The 23,028-nt window shown below is 48.0% G+C and overlaps 1 protein-coding gene across 1 annotated transcript in view; it reads right to left on the bottom strand.

The window, feature by feature from the left end:
* ACVR2A (activin A receptor type 2A) overlaps positions 1-19,502 on the bottom strand; it is a 39,667-nt gene extending 20,165 nt beyond the window's left edge. Inside the window, exon 1 of the mRNA XM_027908575.1 lies at positions 18,807-19,502. Within this exon, the coding sequence (XP_027764376.1) occupies positions 18,807-18,861 (55 nt within the window). The 5' untranslated portion in view covers positions 18,862-19,502. The remainder of the gene's footprint in view (positions 1-18,806) is intronic.
* Between the last annotated feature and the right edge of the window lie 3,526 nt (positions 19,503-23,028).

Here is a 23,028-nt window from a genome sequence, read left to right as displayed (position 1 = left end):
TGGGATTATCCTCCTTTTCTCAGCTTGAAAAGCCCACAAAAAGAATAAAAACAACTCAAGTTTTTGATATGAGAAGTTGCAAACTGGGGTTCTGCTTGCACCCTCAAAGTGTGACGTTCCTGCAGCCTCCCGGAGGTGGGAAATTCGAGCATATTAATCACTCGGTGAAAATGACTCAAAGAAAGCTTCACGGGAATTTCAGCTGCCTGCAAATCTCCCCACAAAACCAGATCAGCAAATGACATTTTTTCCAACTCCTCTCCTGTGCTGTTTGTCTCCTGCACCCTCCACAAAGCTGTTGGCTGTGACGAGCGTGTCGATATTTCACTGCTACAAACAACGAGAAACCAGGAATTCCCTTCTGACCCCCCCAAAAAAAACATGCATGGAGGATTCAAGCGGGGCTGCTCAGAGGAAACTGTTCCACCTTTTGCCTTCCAAACAGCTCGGGCACACAATGCAAATTCGTGAGGAGCTGGAGAGCAGAGAAAGCAGAGCCACACCCCCATCAAACATGAGCACATCTCCGAGGAGAGGATCCAACTCCACGTGTGACACATCCAACCAACCCCCTCTCCTTTTTCTGCCCTCCAGAACCTTCCATAACTACTGAGGGACAACAAGGACCAGGGTGGTGCTGCCAGGGACAACCAACACTCCCCGCTTATCCCGCCTGTGCCCACCATTCTCCTCATTTACACTAAAATCCTCCTGCCATCACCCGAGCTCCTCACTCACCTTAAACTCCTCCTGCCATCCCCACGCTGCACTTTTTGCCATGTTTACTCCCAGCATAAATTTACCATATTATTTACAAACAGTTTGCCCTTTTTTTTTTGGGTGGGGGAGGTTGATTTTTCAAAGCATCAGCCGCGTTGTTTCAGCTCAGAACCCCGGAGCACCGAGCAGCCTGTCTGGGAGGTGGGCAGTGCCCGCCTGGATGGGGATGCACATCCCTGCCCAGCGCATCCAGACGAGCTCCAGCTGCCCTGCTCCAGATGGCAGCTCCACCAGTGGGAAAGACAGGTTCCAGATTTGTGTAAACACACACACACACACAGGGATTACCTTGGAGCTGCAGGCAAACAGGATAACACAAGGGGCAGGGAGGGGGTGTTGGGGGGAAGCGGGACAAGGCGCTGAAAAAATTCCAGCCTTTCCGTGTTCACCTGGAAACCCTTCCCTAAAACCCTCCTTCTTCCAATCCTCCAACTTATTTATGGAGAATCATCAAGCTGAATCCTCACATCCAGTGATTCTTGGGGGCGGGGGTGGTGGTTTATATTTTCCTTTTCACTTCCCCACCTCACCCCAACAGGACTTTCCGAGCTCCTCCCGCTCGCCCAGGTTGGCCAGAACTCCGGTCAGACATTCCCAAAGATCTCTGTGGAACCGATTCTGCTTCTCTTGGCTGGGAAACGCTCCTTCAGGTCGGGCTGCCTCACTCCCAGATGCCATCAGCAGCTCGTGGGGTGTGCTGTGATGCACGAGCAGAGTCTCAAACACGGGTTTGAGCTGCAGCTCCGACCAAAGAGCTGAGCCGGCACAAAGGAGCGAGTGGAAGCGATTCCCGAAGTGGAATAAATGCCAGGCTGCAGGGGACAACTGAGGGAACACTGTTTACAGCCCAGCCCTCTGCAGACGAGGCAGGCACACGCTGGCCAGGCTTCCCAGCTCCCCACTTCCTTCGGGAGATCTTTTCACAACAAGTCATTTAAGTATTCTTATTAATTTTCAACCCCCAGCATCACCTTTCCATGGAACAACAGAGCAACTTCCTCCTCCTGCACCTCAATATTAAACTGATTTCCTGCTCTGTTTTTTCCTGATCTTTATGGATCCTAATGAAGCAGATTTAGCTTTTTTCCACTGGCCTTTTTAATTATTCTTTAATTATTAATTATCTCCAGAAAAGATATTGAAAACTAAAAAAAAAAAAAAAAAAAAAAAAATCCCAAAAAGGAAGCCTTTGAAAACCAAAATAGGAGGTTATTAAAGTCAGGATAATTCCCATTAAAACTAAAAAATATTCAAAACAACACTAAAAAACTTACTTACTGCTGCTGGATTTGGGGTTTTTTTTGATAGCACAGGGTCAAGCTGGATTTTAATAATAATAATAATAATAATACTAATAATAATCCCAAAATATGTGTGTTTATATCTCGCCAATCAATGAAAAAAATTGCCTGGAAACGTTCGATTTTGCTTCGTTTTGTTTGGCAAAAAAAGCCTCAAAACCCCCCTGTTTTGCTACAAAACGTTGCACTGAGTTTGTAATTTTAACTTTCCAACGTTGCCAGTTCAGAGTGTGGCATTTCATTAAGGAGTGACTCCTGGGAAGGCCTGGATGGGAGATCCCAAGTGCACCAGGGTGTGTTTTTAGAGCAGCAGCTCCAGTTCATCCAGTCCCTGAATTATCTGCTGGGTGATGCTTTAAAAACATCTGCTGCTCTGAGAGTTGCTCTGAAATATTTCCTTTTTCCTTCATTTCCCCCTGGTGCTGCATCAGAACTCGGGCAAGTGATAATACAAAAATGGCAATTTTTGCTACAGGACTAAAGAGAAAGGAATTAAAATAATAACAATAATAATAATAATAATTTAAAAAATCGCGCAACATTCGTGTCTCTTTTCTTGCCAAGGCACAACAAAAGCAGAAGAGCTTTAGGACTGTGTAAAGATCAGGAAGAAATGAAGCAATGACAGAACACAGACCTCACTGCCTGCTCTAATGGGTTTAAAAGTGGGTTTAGAACAGCTAAAAATTATTTAATTTGTTGTCTGGTTGCTTCTCCACCCGCTCTGTACACGGGATTAGCACGGAGCACGTTCCCATCCCTGGATTTAAGACACCACTGTGGTCCTGGAGCCACAAATACTCCACCATAAACAACTGTGCCCAACAGGCTCCAATAAAAACCCTCGGTGGCAGCGGCACCAGAAACTGGAGCAGCAAAGAAACCTTTAATATTTCATGGAAATACCCACCAATGCTCTCCTGACCAACCAGCAGATTGTCTCAGCATTAAAAGGTTTGCCTGCACTCCAGAAAATGCACCCCAGCCCTCAGACCGGCCCTAAATAACGTCTGACTGATAATTAAGGCAATAAATATTTCACGTCTTGAAATAACCCCTCGAGTTGTTGTGTTTGGTGCTGAGGTTTAATACCAGACCAATGATGTGAGAAACTCACTTCTGTCTTCCTTTCAGCTGTTTTGCTCCGCAAGATAACATTTAAGATCAGGCCATCAGTACCAAGAAGTTGTTTATGTGGGGATTTTGGGGGGGTTTGAGCCCTTTTTTCCGGAGCTTGGAGTGATGGAGCTCCATCCCCCTGGAGATGGGAGGTTGGAAATGCTGGCTGAGCAGAATTCAAGGGGTGCTCAGAGCTTCCCCCCCCCCCAAAATCAGGGGCTCAGAGATCGCAGGGGCTGCAGCAGCAGGATCAAAGCACCCACCACTGCCTGCCCTCAGATGTGGAGCCAACAGGAGGGAAAACCCCGTTTCTGCTCACCCCATCCCCTCCAAATCACCCAAACTGTTGTTTTAAAGCCTTTCAAGGTACAAAACACCCGTTTTTGCACATGGAAATGTGTGATTTTTACAGCTCCCCGAGTCTCCTTCTACACCAACAACTTAAAAAAAGAGAAAAAAAAAACACCACCAAGGAACATTTCAGATACTTTCTGGCGGCGGAGAAAGGGAGATGATAAATGCAACACAACCAGTTTTAATCAAGATCAAAGCTGCAGGAGAATGCAGACAGACAGTCTAGACTGCTTTACTTTGAAAGCCTAAGCATATAAAGCAACATCTGCAAAGAACATTAATCACGTTTAGTCCACAGCCTTACTTATCACCTCCTGAGCAAGCAGAAACGACTTTTCCCTTCCAAAAATCAAAATGATAGATATTTGGCAAGTTGGTTTTAATTATCTGTAAATCGGATACCTATGGCTGATTGCGAGGCTGCTCCTGCTCGCTCTGGAATTTCAAATCCACTTGGAGAGCTCCCTGGATGGAGGATGTGGGCACAGGGATGGGATAAAGTACTGGTAAGGAAAGCCCAGCAGGCAGCAACAGTTGCTTGGCACTGCTGGGATAAAGTGGGAATTCCCTAAATATTGAGTTCTGATTTGTTCTCCTGTATTCAGGAACTCAGCAGGCAGCAATAAAGTGGAAGACATTTCCTACACAGCTTTGGGAAATGACTTGAAAATGTAAATAATAAATATAAACAATTTTCTTCCTGTATTTTCTATATTTTTTTTTTATCCTGCTCCTCTATTTTAGGGAGGAATCAAAAACTGGAGAGGTGGTGGCATAGAATATTTATGTGATTTAACACATATCCTGTGATACCAAAATAATCTATTCCTTGCCTACCCTTATTTTGCTTACGTTCTGGTCCATCCTCCCCAGCAATCATTTAATTTACTTTAATAATAATAATAATAATAATCATAATTTTGCATGTTCACTACCAGTCGTGCCACTTGTTTGACTAAAAACACGTTGCCTTTAAGTTTTCCCTCCTGCCAAGGTTCACACACAGGAGAGACATATCCACCAAAAAAAAAAAACCAACAAAAAAAAACCAATTGTCTTATAACCCCAAGGCAGCAGCTGTGAAAATGAGGCAGAACTGGTGAGTTTGATTCCAAATCTCAGCGCTGATTCTCAGTTCTAAACGCACCCCTTCACCAGGACTCCCCAAAAATGCTGATTTTTACCATTTCTGTGGCACCTGCAGGTCAGGAATCCCTGCCCTGTGCAGGCATCCCCCTGGTCCTGGCTCTGAGCGGGCTGAGGTTTCTCAGTCCTCACCAACAAAAAGGTTTATTCTTGGAAGTGCCTTTTTTTTTTTCCCCCGAATCCCTCCCGATTTGCCTCCTCCCCTTCGTTCCACCTGTTTTATTCTCCCTGCACGAGCTCTGCAGCGTTCCTGGAGTGCTGGAGTTCATTTGCCTGAGCTATTTTAAGGATTTCCTATCTTTAGTCCTACTGACAACACTTTTTTTTTTTTAATTTTATTTTTTTTTATATTTTTTAATGTGACTTTAACCTTCTACAAAAAGCAGTTTAACACAGGGGAGACTCTGCACACTTTCTGTGACTCCTCCACCTGTGGAAATGGGGAGTGCTCAGAGGAATACCCTCCTGTATATTCTGCTTTAAGTTCATTTCTTGGTGTTATTGTGTTATTTAACTCACAGTGCCTCACACCAAGGAAATCTATTTTCTGGGCAATTTTTCAGTTTGTTTTTTTTTTTTTTTTATCTGATTCCACCACAACGCTGTAGTTTTAAAAAGAAAACTCATTCCGAATATTTAGGTAGAGCAGGAAATTTTGGAGTGCTGTAAGAGGCTCCCTCAGAGTTCAGCTATTTAGCCCAAAACCACGGGATTGGTTTGGGCTGCAAAAGTTTTTACCGTGCTTAATTTTAATTAGGCAAATTTGACAGAATAAACCAGAACTGGACACCCTGCTTGGTTTGTACCTAGCAAATAAAATTTAGTTTCTATTATAACTGCGGCCATATAAACCTCAATTTTTTATTATCACCCCTCATGGCATTAATTGGAGAAGAAATAAGGCTGTGGCTGAATAAATTCTGACAGTTCTCACTCGACTCGCAGCGGAAAACAAATCCAAAGTCCAGGGATGAATCAGGGCTGGACGTGACAGGAGGAAACTCCAACCACAAACAGAAAGCTTTCAGGTGGAAGTTCTGCACTCGCCACCACGAGTTAATTTGCCTTCTAAATTTAGCAAAACAATTAAGGAAATGACACCCGGCGATCTGAAATCCAGGAGGCACTTTAGGATAGGATTTTGCCCTTCCTCAAGAACACATTTAAAGGCAGAAACATGAATGCTGGTGCTACATTTAAAAAAGCCTCTTGACGCTTGGACAAAGTAACAGCCTTGGATCTGATGATTGAAAGCCCAGGTTCCATGGCAGTAAAACAGTGTTCCAAAAGCATGTTTTCCATAAGGACTCCCCTGCCCAGAGGGTGTGGATCCCTCGGTGTGAATCCCTCCTGTCCCTCAGGAAGAGGACAAAGGTGACCGTAACACTCCCCTGGTTTATTTGGGGGAGACCCCAAAACACCCCTAAGAAATTACCAACCATCAGACACCGTCCGTAGGAGAGGAAAAGGAACATTTTCTCAGCCATAAGAGTACAAAATAGAAATTTAAGTTGTAATTCTATTAATGCCATTCTCTGACCAGCACAAATTCACTGGAACCTCCCAGTCTGTACCTTAAAGGCAGGACAGAAGTGATGTGGCTGGTTACAATAATGCAGGATCCCTCAGAGACAGCATTCCAACCAAGGAAGAGCCAAGGAATCTCTCCTCATGGACAGTACCACGGGATAACACTCAATAATTGTGCCGAGTTCTGGATTTCACAGCATTTGGGAAAATCAGAGTAACCCTGTGTCAAGGGAAGCAGCTATTCAAGTTCTGCGCCAGCACAAGGTGCAAAAGATGAAGGAGCTTTTCAGACCATCAGTTTCTCTGGGTGAGGGAATTGGAAATCCAGGATTTTCACCCAAAGGTCATCAACGCCTGACTCTTTAACACCAGGGGGGAGAAGTCTGGGCTTGAGTACAGGAGGACAAACCACACATCAACTGGTCTGGATCTGTTTTGCTCGATCAGCGTCAGCGATGAAGGACTGAAGGCAGCAAAGGAGGTGTCCCAGGACACCCACCCCGGCTCAGCCCAAGCCACGTGCCGTGTCTGCACTGAATTTGCTGACGGGGGATGACACAGGGCGTGAGGAGAAGCCAGACTTTGACCCTGCCTGGGATGGAGGAGAACAACCCAGCGGGGCAGATTCGGCACCCGGCACTTGTGGGGACCCACCAGAGGCACGTTCAGCACCCAGCACTCGTGGGGACCCTGCTCAGCCCCTGCCCCACCCACCCCCCTGCCCTTCACGCCCCACAGAACCCTCGGAGGACTCCGTGACGGAATCACACGAGCTACAGTTTAACTCCCCAACCCCAGGGGAAAGCAGAGCCGAGCGGACTTTGCACGGGGCAGTAAATGCTGAGTCAAGTCCCTCCCTTGTGCCAGCTGTGGAAACCTGGCCCAGGGAGGGGAAGGACCACTCCCTTCAGCAGGAATCCCACAGGGGAAAGGGAATCTTCAGAGCAAGGAACACTTCAGTGCTGCCCCCATTCCCGAGCGCAAACACTGAGGGTACAGCCGCTGTCCTGTTTGGAAAGGACCAGGAAACAGATGTGTTCAAACACACCACGGGTGGTGAAGCAGCCTGGAATTAAGCTCAGCACAAACACACAAAGTCAGCCCAATTTTCATCCCAAACATCCTTTTAGGAGGCAGCGGGAGCTGCAGGTTGGGCTCGGGGCTTCTGGCAGGAGCGCTCAGCAATCAGGAAAGGTTTGATCTGCAAGTTCCACCCAGAGCAAGTTTAATCACCTCTGAACAAACCATCCTCCCTGAATTTGTCCATCTGCGAGATCATTTTTTATCTCCACATGTCCTGAAACACTGAGTTCCACCGTTTAATTACCCATCATTAGGAAATGTACTTTTTTTCTGTTTGAAGTACCTTCATCAATCATTTCAGAGGGTTTGATGTGAAACAGCTGGCCGGGCTGAGCAGGAAGAAAAGACAAGTTATCGAGGTACTCAGCCCCAAAAAAAACATCCCTAAAATATATTTCCATGGTTATCAGCCTGAGGTAGGATGCTGGAGTGGACTGGGATGGAGAAATTACAGGTACTCAGCAGCATGTGTGGGTTATTCACTTCAGATTCCCAACCTGATTTAAAAAAGGAACGATGCTTAAAAGCCACATCATCCAAGTCTGATGCTTGGAATTCTTGGGATACTTAGAAAAGGACTCAGCAGATTTCAAGCTGTTTACATGTGGTAAAGTTATAGAGGTGCTCATGTGGGACTTTTATTCTTAGTTTTTGGGAGGGACAAATGAACACCCTTTTAAGACTTACTAAGGACAGAATGATGATGTATTTCCAGGGCTTTGTTTTCTTTAAAATAACCCCCCATCTCCACGAGGCTTCCCATCTCAAGAGAATTCCGAAGTTGTATCTGGAGTATTTCAAGCAGGAATCACAAACACAAGTTTAAGGGCTTCTGCTGCCAGATGCCTTTGGTGCTCACACACAGAACAGGTGTTCCTCTTGTCACAGCTGGGGAACTCACTCAGCAGCAAATCCTCCTCCTGGCAGCCCCCAAACGCCAGAGCTCCACAACTGCACCAAAAAACATCTCGTGGCACAGCTCTCGTGCCCTTGGCCTGTTCCAGGGGTTTCTCCTGCGGCAGGCACTGATATTTAAATGGGAATGCAAAAAGCCGGATCGCTGAGATCCACAGGAGAGCAGCTTTTAAAAACCAGAAGACAAATTGTTTGGCTTTTTATTTTGGGGGTGTTTAGGTGGGTTTTTTTGGTTTGGTTTGGGGTTTTTTGTTGTGTTTTTTTTTCTTTGTGTTTTTTTTTTCCCCCCCAGGGGCAATGATTACCTCCAGACAGACAACACACCAAGATATTTGGTAAATCAGTGGCCAAACAGCAACAGTGACTCAACTCTCCAGTGCAGCGCCCTCAGGAGTGGTTTGCTCTGTCCCATCAGGAGCAGCAGGACTGGTGTTATGGAGACCACACAAGGAATCCCAGGCTTTTCTGAGCCACCTTATAATAAAAACTTCCCTGAAAACCCAAGTGAGCAGGATCCTGACACCTCCCTTCCCCCAGCCAGGCGCTGGGCAATCAAGGTGGCTGCAACATTCCAGCTGCCTTAGTCCTCTCTAACGATGTTTATTTAACCACTGGTTATTTACACAGAGATTCCAAGATTGGTAATGCCCTGAACTCCCAGGATCCCTGCTCAGTCAGAGGAGAAATTCAGGCCTGGCGCCCAGAGAGGCTGGAATTGCCCTCAGCACCTGAGGAGGGAACACAGAGCACACCCAGAGCTCCTGCAGTGCCTCTATCCCAGTCCATCCTTCCCAGGCTCCCTCAATCACCAAGGAGTTTTTGTAAGGGTTCCACCTCCCAGGGAAGAGCTCTCCAGCACAAGGCAGCTCCTGGCAGTTCCATATAAAAGCTTTTTGTGTGGAAGCTCAGCAGCCCCTGAAGCGGGCCCGGGCTTCACTGAGCTCGTCAGCCCCAGTGGGTTTGATCCCACGAGGGGCTGAGGATCATCTGACCAGGGAATTTCAGTCATTCCCTTCCATTTGCCTCAGACTACGAGCCCATGGCAGCCCACATCAATCCAAGGGCTCTTCCTGCTTTTTTTTTTTTGTACAGATCAGCTGCTCCCAAGTGCCAGCCTGGCTGAGAACTAACTCACTGAACAACAAGAAGTAATCCACTTTCTGGGGGTAACATCCTGGATTTACTTGGAAAGGGATAAGGAGGAGTGTGGGGCCAAATTTCTCTCTCTGCTTCCACTGCCATTATCTCCATCTTAACTCCAGAATTTTCCAGACAAGACACTTCAGTTCCTAAAATTCCAGAAAGACTCCTCCAGCAACAAAAAAAAAAACAAAGCCTTTTTTTGGGGACTGGCAGGTGGGGTGGAGGTTTTGTTGAGCTGAATAAAAAGGGTGGGCTGGCCAAAGGTAAGCGAGAAAGGAACATTTTGCTCCCAGGATATGGATCCTGGGAATAAACAGCCTAAAAGGGAGGCAGGTTTAGGGCTGGGCTGAGCATGGAGGGGAAGACACACAACAATGACATGTTTATACAACATATAAAGTGAGATTTGTCTGTGGTTTTGAAACTGCTCTGAACCTCTGGTCGTGCTTTATGCAGGAATGTCACAAAACTTCTCCTGCAGATCAATTTATCTCTCTTTTTGCTGCCCATGCCTGGGTTTTAACACACCAGGAATCCTCAAGTAGCATTGAGGGGAGGTTAAAAGCAACCCTGAGGGTGATTTCACGCTGATGAGTTCAGGTGGTGGCCCCACGACTTGCTCAGCAGCTGAACTCCAAGTGCCACAATCTCACCCTGACCTCTTCTTCCCAGACCGTGCCCTGCTGTCTGGAAGACATTCCTGGTTTATGGCTTTTGCCAATTTATAACTGAAATGGCACCAACATGAGAAGCTCCTGACAAGTGTCCTGGTCTTTCCACACTCCCCTGGCAACCCAAAGATGCTCCTGAGACTGAGATGTCTCAGCCCAGGGAGACAGAGACCCAGAACTGCTCCAGGCTGTTCAGCTGATACGTAAAAATTCCCAGGTCAGCCCTCCTTTGTAAACATGACTCCTGATGCCGTGGGAAGTGTTTTTATTCAGTACGGTCAGGCACTACCAAATATTATCAATATTTGCAGGACCCCACCCACGCTCTCCCCTCACCATTTCCACCCCTTGAGCAAGTCTGTAGGAGCACCTGCAGTAAAAATGTAACACTAAGGTTATGTTGCAAAGAGTCTTTCCAGACTCTTTTCCTCAGTTTGGGATGTAACTTGTATTATTGTATCAGCCACTCTGGGACCGTGTCAGTCACGATCTTCTGTTTGGTTCCCACTAGGAAGCCTGGGAGATAAAAGTGAATTTTATTGCCTATTCCTCTGAGTCACAGAATGATCTGGGCTGAAGGGACCTGAGAGATCATCCCATCCCATCCCATCCCATCCCATCCCATCCCATCCCATCCCATCCCATCCCATCCCATCCCATCCCATCCCATCCCATCCCATCCCATCCCATCCCATCCCATCCCATCCCACCCCCTGCCACGGGCAGGGACACCTTCCACTGGCCCAGATTGCTCCAACCTGGCCTTGGACACTCCCAGGGATCCAGGGGCAGCCACAGCTTCTCTGGGCAATGCCACGAGGATATTTAAAAAGCAAGGGAAGAGAACAAAACCCTTGTGAGAACAGGAGTGCACTGAGAACCTTGGGAAAACTCTGGAAAAGACAATCAAATGCCTTTGTCAGCACACAAATATCCCCAAAAGTTTCTCAAACTGAACCAAATTCCAATACATAATTTTTTTTTGACTCTGGCACATTAAGGAATGGGAAATGGTCATTTACCTCCTCCCTCACGTCTTCACTGGGAATGGAGGAGCTTCCAACACCCTCATATTTATAATAACACCCAGAGAAACAGCTCCGGGATTATTCAATTTCCGAGAAATATTTTGGCAAACAGTTACTGCAGCCAATTAATTTGGCTTTATTTGTCATCCATCCCGATGGAAAAGTACAGCTGTACTGGAGCACCGGGATTTTTCTGTGAGGGATTCACTCCATTTCCAATGGAATGAAAAAAAACAAACCAAAAAATCACTTTCTCACAAGTTATTCCTGCTTCCACATCTTGGTTTAAAGACATTTATATCTGCTGCTTTTATAAGCAAATATATATACAAGCAGCTCTATAAACGAATGAAAAAGCAAGGAACCTAATTCCTTATAAAAAGTACAGCGACTAAAACAACTGCGTGTGCCACTCTGCAACTTCCACAGCCTAAATATTGCTGAACCCCGAAACATTTAAAGAAAACTCTCCCATCGTGTCATTGCTGCGAGCTAAACAGAACTATCCGTACCCTCCGCTGACAAACACCGGCAAAAAGTGTCTAAAATTAACAGTCACTGCAAAGTTTAATTTTGTCTCATACACTCAGCGCTGCAACTCAACAACAAGACTGAACCGCTTTTCCCTGTGTGTGTGTGTGTGGAAATTCCTAGAAGGAAACGTGTTTTCCATGTCAGAAGGCTTGATAAAATGATTGGTTAGATTGAAAAAAAAAAAAAAAAAGCTTTTAAAAGCAGATCGAATTCCAGCTGGTGGGTTGATGCTGAAACCCAGGTATTCCAAATACAGCTGAGGGAATAAAGACCACTGCGATGATTCAGGCAGTATTTGAGGGCCGGAGATTAGTGTTATCTAGGTGAGATAAGAGCTCTGGACCTGCAAAAAATAAGGTCAGGCTTCACTTAGGAAAAGAAAAGCCTTTTAAATCACAAGTTGGTGAGGCACCAAAAGGCAGGAAGGTGCTGGAACACCATGAAATCAGCTGGGAGAGCAGAGAGATCTGCAGATAGAGCTGGGATGGGAACAGAGCTGCTCCCTAGGGAACAGGATGGCCCTGAAGGGCTCCCCCAGGACCCACCCAGGTTCATTCCCACCTTCCTGGGTGCCTGGAGGAGGTGGGAACACCCCAGGGATCTGCTGACAATGCCAGGGGAGGGGGAGCTCAGGGGCAGGGATGTCACTCGGGGCAGACCAAGAGGAATTTCATGGGAATCAGTGATGTCCTGGGCCTTGGGGACAGGGCAGCCCCTGCAGCAGGACCAGCGGTGGCTGCAGAACGGGCACTGCTCTGCTGGAAAGGACCTGGAGGTTTGGGGGGCACTGCATCCCACTTAGGAATGGAAAACACAGAAAGAGTTAAAGCTGTAGGAAGAGCCACGCGATTCTGAGCCAGACAGACCCTTTGCAGTTTTCAAAATAACTGGGCAGCCACTTTCTGCAAACAAAACCTTCAGATTAAGTTGTCTTAAAGTGACTTATCAGGTATCAGCTTTTAATGGTGTCAGTGGGCAGAATTTAAACCAGCAAAACTTAACTCATTTGCTGCCATCCTTGCAGGGACAGTGGAACCTTCCCAGCTGTGGGAGAACAGCCCCATAAACCAAAAACCAAAGCAGGCATAAACCAAAAACTAGAGCAGACGGCAAAACCTGAATGGCATTGCAATTCCCATGTACAATTCTGTTGTAAATGCAAAACTGTTCATTTTCTTAGTTTCAGCTCAGTTGATGACTTTGGAAAACAAGAATTTGAGAATTATATATATTTTTTTTAAGCCAAGATCCAGTGTTTTTCTTCATTATCTACTCCCTCAGCCCAACTCACTGACTGCAGGCAACGCTTCCCTCCCGTAATTAAAGAATTATAAAAGCAGGGAAAAGCATCTTGGCATTTCTCACATGCCCATCACAGTCAGGAATATACAGGAGTTTGCTTTTAATTGCAGCATTTTGAATGGAATTGCCGCCTAATTACAGCCTCAGATAAATCCTTCAAAACACAAATTTCACCCCAGCAAATTAAGGAATGTCAAAAGGTGGTATATCCAGCCATTTAAATTATTTCAACAACATGTTGTTGTTGTTGTTGTTGTTGAAACTCTTGCCAGCTAATGGTGCCCAACATCCCAGGAAGGCCGTGCCAGTGGAGTTTAACAGTTACCAACAAGCTGCTTGGCGAAATTAATTACAGGTTTGGACTGACTCTGCTACATCATGATTGTTAATTAATTAATTATTAATCTGAAACAGGTTATCCTGCACCAATTTAAGCAGGAACACCAGCATTAGCACCAGGGGTTTTCAGGACTGGGCAGTACTTAATTCACCCTCAAACACCCCCTGGCATCACCCACCAGGGCTCCTGTTCCCCCCACCCCACCAGGCTGCAAAGTCACCAGGATTTGGGGTGTCCAGCGTCACTCGGACCTTCCCTGGCACCCACACAATCGGGAGAGTGTCCCTTGCTCATTTTCTCCATGAAAGGAATCCCAGCCCGGTTCATTAGGAGAAGCCTCACAAAGGAAGCAGAGAGGTAAAGGGCTCCCCCCTCCCCTCCCCTCCCAATCCCGCTCATCCCTCTTGGACTGCGAGCCGGAAAACGGGATTAATGAATCTGGGAGAGCTCCCAAGCAGAAGAAGGAGAAGGGACATTGTGTCACTGGACTACTTTGGGAAGAGCTGGGGGGGGTTTGTGGCCACCTCTGGGCAGGTGATGTCACAAAGCAGCTCCCACCTCCATGCCCAGCCCATCCCAGCTCCCCCCTGCAGGAACAGGAGGTATTCCCACAAACCCTTCCCTCATTTCCAAGGGTTTTTCTGATCCCTCTAAACCACAGAACCCAAAGACTGATGCCTCCAGTTAGTAAGCAAACTGTCTGTTTGTCTTGTTCCCAGTCACAGCCTGAACCAGGAATTCCAGAGGAAAACCAGGAATGTGGATCTTTCTCCCCAAGGCTCACTTGGCTGTGAATCCAAGTGGGAATGACAATAATTCCCGCCATGGATAAACCCTTCTCTGCTCTCTCTCCACCAGCCCCGGAAGGATTTGATGCATCTCCTGCACGTTTAGGATTTTCAGCCACAGGGAGATGCAGTGTAAACAGCAGGGCAGTAAATATTCATTTTCTGTGGGATTAAACCTAAATATTGCTCCGCTTTTTCTGAGGAAAAACCACCTCCACCACCACCACACAGACACCGTGGGGAAAGGAGACAAGAGATGCCACAAAGCCACTGCCAACCCCATAACACTCCAGTTTCCATATGGAAATAAGATGTGCCCAATTTCCAGCACCGAGGCAAACAAAAACCGCATTAAGATTCCACCTCACGAGAGCTTGGTCCTAAAAATCTGTAATTTTCTTGATCTTTTCGAGGGAGTTCTCGTTTTCAGCGACATCAGAGAGCCAACAGCCCGTGGATGCTCCCATCCAGCTCCAGCAGGCATTTGCATTAATCTGCTTTGGGTTAATTAAGTGGTGTAAAAGCATCTCCCCCCCTCACCCAGAAATCTCTTCCACGCTCAGATTCCTTGTCAACCTCCCTCCTTTTTTTTTTCCCCCAGCCTATAAAAACTACAAGTGCAGAAGGCTGGAAGGAAAAAAAAAAAGCAGGAATGAAAAACACTGGAGTTACTGGTATTTTTCCCACCTACCTAGAGCTAATGATAGGACAAAAATAAAGGTCTGGGGTTAAACAGGGAAGAAAAGAAGTTATTTGTCTGTCCTTATTTACACATCAGCCAAACCCATCACCTAAAGAATTTGGAGCCCATCGCCCAAGGAATTTCGCCCCTAAACTCCAGAAAGGTGGAGGGGGGGGAAAAAAGGAAGGAGGACAAAAAAAAGGCATTCCAATAATCTCCATTAAAACCAGCTGAAAACTATTATTGACGAGAGCAGTAATTACCTTTTGCACCCCCAGAGAGCACAAAGCAGCTTCTCCCCCTCACACAGAACACCTGCCCACCAACTCAGAGCAGCCAGAGGAGGAAGGCAAACTTATGGAAGCTTTTATTTATCAGGAGGGACTTTGTGTCTGAAGGGCAGGTAAAGCAAATGAAACTCCTGACAGCAGCATCTCTCTGGGAACATCTGTAAAGCAACACTCAGTGATGCTCTACTATTGCACTGGCACAGCTCTTGCCCGTCACCCAGAAGGTTTAGGGCTTGTAATTGTTAAGTATTAACTGTTAGAAAGAGTTGACAGCTTCTTGCTGTCTGATCAGGTATGATATCAAACTCTACAGAAAGGCAGCTGTGCTTGGAAACAGAATTAACTGGGTTTACAAGTCCTGCTCTCAACAGCAACATCAAGGGTGCTGGGGTGTTGCCCGCTGATAACATGTTTCATGTAAAAATAATATGAAATCAATATAAAAAAAGGGCATTTTGGGCAGGATTTTACTTCCAAAGCACTACTAATCTGTAGTTTATTGCCCTGCCTGCGCCATAAAGTGAGGAGAGTCCAACCATAGCCACAGGGACAAACAGCAGAGGCAATTCCAGAGACACTCCCAAACCTTCAGCAAGGGCTACCAAACCAACAATGAAATCAGTAATGCTTGAAAAGAAAGGTACACCAGTAAAATTCCCCCCCAACCACTCAGGTTCTGAAGTCACAGCAGCATCTTGGGATTTACAGTTCTGGTTCTATTTTTTTTGGGGGGGGGAAGATAAATTTTTAAAAACTAATTTTCCTGATCATAACCAGTGTGAGACAGGAAAAGAATCAATTAAAAAACCAGGGAATGGAACAGAAAATGCTACAAAGGTATCTCTGCCAGGCCATTTCCTTCAGCAAAAATCACTCAAGACCTTGTGAGTGGCATCAGGAGAGACAGAGAGGACCAAGAAGATTCTTTGGGTCAGGTGATTTTTAGCGTGATTTTCGCTTAAATGAGTTGTAAAAAAAAAAAAAAACAAAACAAAACAAAACGTTGAAGTCTTGCCCCTTGTAAAACTCAAGAGCTGCAGAACCACCTGGAGGATGGACCACCCAGGTACCAAAGGCAGAGCAGGCAGCCAGGAGGAAAGAAACGATGTTTAGGGAAATAAGGAGCTGAAGAGTAACCAAAGGGAACAGGAGATGCTCAAACTGCAGCACCTACAAGAGATTGTGGTTGAAAACAACCCAACCACCTCAACACGGGGTGTATGCTCCAAAAAAAAATCACACAGAAACGGTGAAAAGCACACGTTGTGTGCTCCTGAAGTGTCACAAAGCCTCCCTGAGCGATCACCACAACCCGGAGAGCACGAACACCCTTCCTTGGGGGAGGGGAGAACACAGATAAATATCTGCAGAGAGCCTTCTCTGATCAACGAGCTGTTTTGGTTGCTGTTTTCCTCGCTCAAGCTCACCTCCAGCACAGGCAGCTCGTTCAGAGGTTATTTTATTATTCCTTCAAGGATCTTCTGTCCCCTTATTAAATCAAAACCACACACGCAGGTCTATCTCAGGAGTGTATTAGAGGGCACAAGGAGAACCTTGACCCGGGCACTTTGTTTTCGGGTTGAGTTAATGTGCCTTCAATCTCATCCTCCTGGATTACTACAAACCTACACCCACTTCCAGCCGAGCATCCACAAATATTTTAAAAGCCTAATAACAACACAGATGCTCTTTTTCAAACATCTTAGTCAGAAGAGGGGAAATGTGTGTGGTTTTTTTCACTCCCTTAGCAGAGATGATCGGATCCACTGGAAATTCCCGTCCATTTGCAGGATTTCACACAGCACTCTGCAGATAGTAAAATCAAATCTCTTTTGAGATCAACACCCAAAAAAACCACAGCGTTTCCACCTATTTAAAGAACACAGAACCTGGGCAGGCTTGTTTTCAGCCTGAAGACTGGAAAAGAAACTTCTGATGATGATGATGATGAGACTTATTTCAGTTTCAAGTCGGTTCTAACACTCCTCATAAAAATGCCTGCACTTCATGCTTAAAATCTTAAATACCCTTTTAATTTTGATCATAAAAACAACAGCTTGCTGTTGAATTTACCTACTTTCCGACCCGCAGCAGGACTGCAGACCTTCTACAATTTTAGGCGAGCAGAAAATAGTTTAACAACTGTTAAGTACCGGAACACTTCATGTGTAATAGTGGAATAACCACCAAAACAGTGTCATTAACATGAGGAGCAGTCCGGAGTGCAGGCAAGTTTCCTGCTCATTTAGCAAAGATTAATTCTCCACAAGCAAGGGAAAGGTTCTTTTTACCTCACCAAGGACAACCCGAGCAAGAAATGCTAAGGAATAGTCGTTTTGTTTTGTTTTTTTTTTTAATATGTGTGATGGGCAACGTCAACAAAAATCACTATTCTGTGCTCTGGGCAAAAGGATCTTAGAGGTGGAAGAAAGACAGACTTGGAGAGCAGATGGCACCAAGTCTTCGAGAAACAGTGAGGGGAGGGGGGGAAAGTTTCCTTACAAAAACCCCTCCCCGAATGAAGAGGGACGCTGCTTAACTTAATCATCAAAAGACAAAAGACCCACATTTTACCTCAAAACCTTTAGGGGAATAAAAACTAGAAATCCCAGCCAAACCTTCGGGGTGCCCTCACCCTGCCCTGCTGCCCCTCCGGCTCAAACAGGGAGGGTTTTTTTTTTTTGGGGGGGATGTTTCTTGCCGGCATCGCTGCCCCCCTCTCAGCACGAAACGGAACGGATCGATCGCGCCACAGACACAGGGCGAGACGATCCATTTACCGACCGCAGCAAAAACGGCCTGCTCAGCAAAAAAAAAAGAAAAAAACAACCCTCCACACACCACTTAGAACCCCGAGAGCCTAAAAGGGCAGCTCGTTGGGCCCTCCGAGGGACTGAGAGGTTGATAAACAAGCGGGTTTCTGCACGCCCCGCCAGGATGGGAACATCCACGGAGCTAAAATAAACTAAATACCCACTCAAAGAGCAAGCAGCCAGTGCTGTAAAGCGCTGTTGGATCCTTACGCGGCTCCTAATCGTTTTTTTTTGGTTTTTTTTTTTGGCTGTGATTGATGGACTTGCGAGCAGAACAGGACCAACAGTTGCCCAACCAACCAACCAACCACTGGTTGCTGCCATCGTTCTCCTCCCGGAGCAGCGTGGGGAAAAAATCCTCGCACCCCGCTCCCTTCGCAGCTCCGATGTCGCCGTTTCCGAGAGGAAACGAGCGCTTTTGTAACACAAAGGGTTAACAAATTGTTTAGAAACCGAAAGCCTGGCTTTTCACCCCAGTTCTGCTCGCCCCTCGCCGTCATTTAAAAGGACGAGCCCGGGCTCCGGGAGCAGAACCCATTCTAAATTAATGAGGCATCAACGAAGGTCGACGTTCACCAGTGAATAGTCCCGGAGCGAGGGATCAAACTGAATTAAAAAAAAAAAAAAAAAGAGCATTTCGGCGGGGTAATTCTTATTTAAAAACATGCCGTCCGACACACCAGTGGCTGCGCTGCCAGATTACTGATGTGACACTAGGTGGTTACGTCTCCTCATTTATTCCACACAATTGATCCGAAATCCAAGCGCTGCGCGCGTTTCAAGCGCTTCGCGTTATTATATTTTTAAGAGAAAAAAAAAAAACAACCATAAAAGCGGCTCCTGCCTTTGCAGCCAAACGTTTGTCACCTGAAAAAAGCAGAGATTTTTTTTTTTCCCCTCACTCACACACGGGGTCAGCCCAAGCTTTCAAGCGCTGACCCCAAAACCCTTCCGCTTAAAGCAACAGATCCAAGAGCGCTCACTTACCTGATGAACAAGAGATAAGAAAAACAGCGAACGCCAACTTAGTAGCAGCTCCCATTTTCCAACGCTGTTAAAACATTTAAGTGACTTTTAAAGTATCCAGTTTCCTGGGTCCTGCAAGCTGGAAAAATAATAATAATAATAAAAAAAAAAATCTCCCTTCTTGCTGAACCGTTATAAAGCAATTTATAGCAACATCTCTGCAGCAGGTAGTGTTCAGAAAACACTAAAAATCAGGTTTGTTTAGACTCTGACGGCCTCCCCGCGGCTCCTTCTAGAGAGAATCCGGGTCGAGGGAGGGATAAATATATTTGGAACCGTGTTTCAAAACACACGTGTCATTTGGCTTCTCTACAAACGGTGGCAAAATTCAATTCACGAAAGTAATGCTACGAATCCACTTTAAAAAAAAAAAAAAAAAAAAAGCAAAAATAAAATAAGAAAACAAGTCAAGAATTAAGCTGCTGGGCACGACGAAGTCTCTCGAGTCTCCAAGTGTTTTCCACATCAAGCGCCGTGCAGGATCATCCCTCGTGGATGTCGGGGGGTCGGGCCGGGCTGAGTCCACACGGTGTTTTCGTCTCCTGCCTCCCCCCCTCCTCACACACCTTGTAGTGTTCGGGAGAAAAGCAGCTCCATTCCAGTTCCAAACCTCGGGGGCGAAGGGAGGAAGTTCTGTCAGCTCCTCGACGAGAAAATTAATAATAATAATAATAATTAAAAAAAAAAAAACTACCTTAAAAACCAGCCACACGTGGGTTTTTCTTTAATAACGCCGAGGGATTTCGCGCAGCCCAGCCGAGGAAAAGGTGAGGGGGGGGGAAAAAAAAACCCAACAGTTTGGTACCAAAGCAACCTTCGGGAAGGGGCAAAGCTCTAGTCCTTGGCCAGGCAGCGAGAGCAGCGCATCCCCCCCGGGTTCCGCCGTCCTTCTCCAGCACTCCCGAATCCCGGCAAGATTTCCAATCCTTCTAGGAGATTTCCATCCCCTCCCCCCCCCCAGCGAAGAGGCTATATTTGGTTTTTAAACGCACGGCAGCGACCGGGGAGGGGGGTAGGAAAAAAAAAATAAAATAAAAAAAAAATGCAGTATCCAGGCGCTGGGGGAGGAGGAGGAGGGTGGTGGATTCTTTGTGGCAAATCCTTGCTGGAGCGCCGAGCTTCCTTCCAGGAGAGCTGGGCTTCTTTGGAAGGGAGGAGGCGAGCGGGGCTGTGCCTCACACAGGATGGATGGATCCGGGATTCACGGGGCCGGGATGGATCCAGGATTCACGGGGCCGGGATGGATCCACGCTCCTCACGGCTCCGGGATGGATCCGGGCTCCTCGAGGGTCCGGGCTGGATCCAAGATTCACGGCTCCTGGATGGATCCACGCTCCTCACGGGCACATCTCCTCGCTGCTCAACACCGACCCTCCGCCAAGCCCACCCCTCCGAGCTCGATCCGGCTGTCGCCTCGGGTTTTTTTTTCCTCCTCTTTTTCCTTTTCCTGCGCGGAGCGAGGAGCAGCAGGACACGGCAGGGGCGGGGAGGCAGCGCCTTCCCCCCGCGCCTCCCACACGGCGGAGCGGGGCGCGCTGCCCTGCTCGCCCTCTCCCCTAACTCTGGCCCCGGCTCAGCTCCCCGGTCTCCCGGGCGGCGGAGGCAGCGCGGCTCAGCCCAACTTTGTCCCTCCAGCAGTGCAGCTTCGGGGCGGAAAGGCCGAGCCGGGGGGTTCTCTCCGGGCGGCGCCGGCCGTGCCTAGAGCCCGCCGAGCGCGGCTGGCAGCGCGGAACAGCCGTGGGTGCCCCGCTGCCGCTGCTCCGCCGTGGTAATCTCATATCTACCCATTCACCCGGGTGGCGTGCGGAGAACCGGCCCAAGATGGCGGCGCCCGGGCGATTGTTTTTGTTTCCTCTCCGCCTCCCCCTCCTTCCCCGCGGCCGCGGCGGCCGCCGCAGATTGACAGCGGCGCCGCCCAATCGCGGCGCGCCGTTCCGCGCTTGGCCCCGCCCACCGCCTCTCGCTCCGCCTATGGGCGGCGGGGCGGGGCCGGCGTGAGGGAGCGCGCCCCGCCCCTCGCCGGCCCCGCGCGCGCCGCCTCACGGGCGCGCTCCCGCCCGCCCCGCCCGCCCCTCAGGGCGCGGCCCCCCGGGCGCCCTCGGCCCGCTCCGCCCCGACCCCCGCCCTGCCGGGGCTTCGCCTCCTGCGAGGGGTTGGGGGGCCTGCTCGGTGCTCCCGTGAGCGGGGGATGGAGGCAGAAACGCCGCCGGCAGCGACGCGGTGCGACCTGGCTGGGAGGAGGTCACAGCGCTGTGGGTGCTGCCGGTGCGGGCTAATGGTGTCCTGGTGCTGCGCCTCACCCACGCCCCAGCCTGCAAATGGCCCTGGAAATGCCCCACAGGTGGGCCTGGTGGGAGCCACGGCTGTGGGCACGTTCCTCAGGGGCACTGGTGGTGCCACAGTGTAGAATCAGAGTCACGGAATGGCTTGGAAGGGACATGAAAGATCATCTCGTTCCAATCTTTATGCCGTGGGCAGGGACACCTTCCACCAGCCCAGGCTGCTCAGAGCCCCTGCCCTGGCCTTGGACACTCCCAGGGATCCAGGGGCAGCCACAGCTTCTCTGGGCAAATTGTGCCAGGGTCTCCCACCCTCTTAGCCAGGAATTCCTTCCCAATATCCCATCTCTCCCTGCCCCCTGGCAGTGGGAAGCCATTCCCTGTGTCCTGTCCCCCATCCCTTGTCCCAAGCCCCTCTCCATCTCTCTGGCAGTCTCCCTTCCCCAGACACTGGAAGACACCCGGAGTGTGTGTTATGACACTGTCACACCACCATCCCACATTAAAAGGAGGTTTTTCTTCCCCCCTGTGCCACGTGCAGGTCACTAATTAATTAATTGTTCTATGCTGGCCCCCCTGAAGGACAGGGTGCTCCCCTGTGGGTGGTGGCCGAGCTTCCCGGCCCTGGCACCTTGCTCAGCCTCCCCCTAAATCACAACAAACTCCTGTTTCCTATCATTGTTTGTCCCTTGGCACTTCCCAGGATTTATTTGGGCTGAGAGAGCCTTCGGATGTGCCCAAGACAAGCACAGCACTGCGCTGTGTGACAGAGGAGGGCGGAACAAACGGGTTTGTTCTCCAGCAGGCATGGATTTGGGATAGAGGAGGGACAGGAGCAGGATGGGTGGGCGATTTCCAGTGTTCTCACCTTCTGGGGAACACGTAAATCGTTTGTCAGTACTCTGTATCCCTCTACACACAACACTTTGCACTAAACCATCCCCCCTGAGGAGGGTGGGTCTGTGCCTTCCCGAGCCCGGTGTCGCTCCCTACACCCCTTTTAAATGGATGTCGTAAAAATGACTTGCCTCTGGATAAAAGGGAAGACACGGCCCTTAGATCCGGAGTTCCACGTGGGAAAGCACAAGGGCCTTGGTGCTGGCCTTTAATTTCTGTTGTCCTACAAGGGCCTGTGATTGCACAAGCAACGAGCACCAAAGTTCTCTGAGAATCAGGCATGCTGTTCACTGACCCCAGACAGGCAGTGAGGGATTCCAGATTCCTTCTCAAGCTGCCTGATGGCATATCCTACGTCGGTTTTGGATGTGAATACTAGGTGGTACTAGACTGGAAGGAATATTCCGGGTATTTCCCATCTGTGAACACACAGCTGAGTCAGGGCAGGCTAACATTGCCCAGGCTGGGCTAATCCACAGCTCCGAGTTCAGGAACCAGACCTGGAGATCCACCAGGATTCATCCACCATGAAAGGCAGCTATTCCACTCTGCTCACATCGAGGTGTCTGCTTGAGGTCTTAATCAGAGCCATCCTTGTCATGTCCCAACACTTCCCAACACTAAATTCATCCAGTGGCCGTTTTTAATTTTTTTTTTTTTTTTTTTATGGTTCGAAACATCCCAAGCACAAAACGAGATGTCAGGGCTTGTGCACATCCAGAAGCATCAAGACATGTGGCAACACCTTTTATGTGCCATTCTTTATCCAAGTATTTCAGAGTGATTTACAAGCGTTAATTAATGTTAAGTGTTACAACACTCCTGCTTAATCTGGAGTTTTTAATATTCTTCAATAGCAGAATATTTAAACGTGACCTGTTCTGCAGGTTGTGTTTTCACATGGCTCAGCTGCTTCAAAACGCTGGTCATGTTGCCACATGAGCAGGAAATTATAGCTAAAAATATTGCTATTGTGTGTGTGTGTGAATATATATATATATTTATAT

The sequence above is a fragment of the Empidonax traillii genome, unplaced genomic scaffold (genome assembly GCF_003031625.1).
Source record: "Empidonax traillii isolate 1590-97213 ecotype Southwest subspecies unplaced genomic scaffold, ASM303162v1 scaffold1758:size69087, whole genome shotgun sequence".
NCBI lineage: Eukaryota > Metazoa > Chordata > Aves > Passeriformes > Tyrannidae > Empidonax > Empidonax traillii.
The sequence above is the reverse complement of the archived record's forward strand: the minus strand, read 5'-3'. Positions and strand labels throughout refer to the sequence as shown.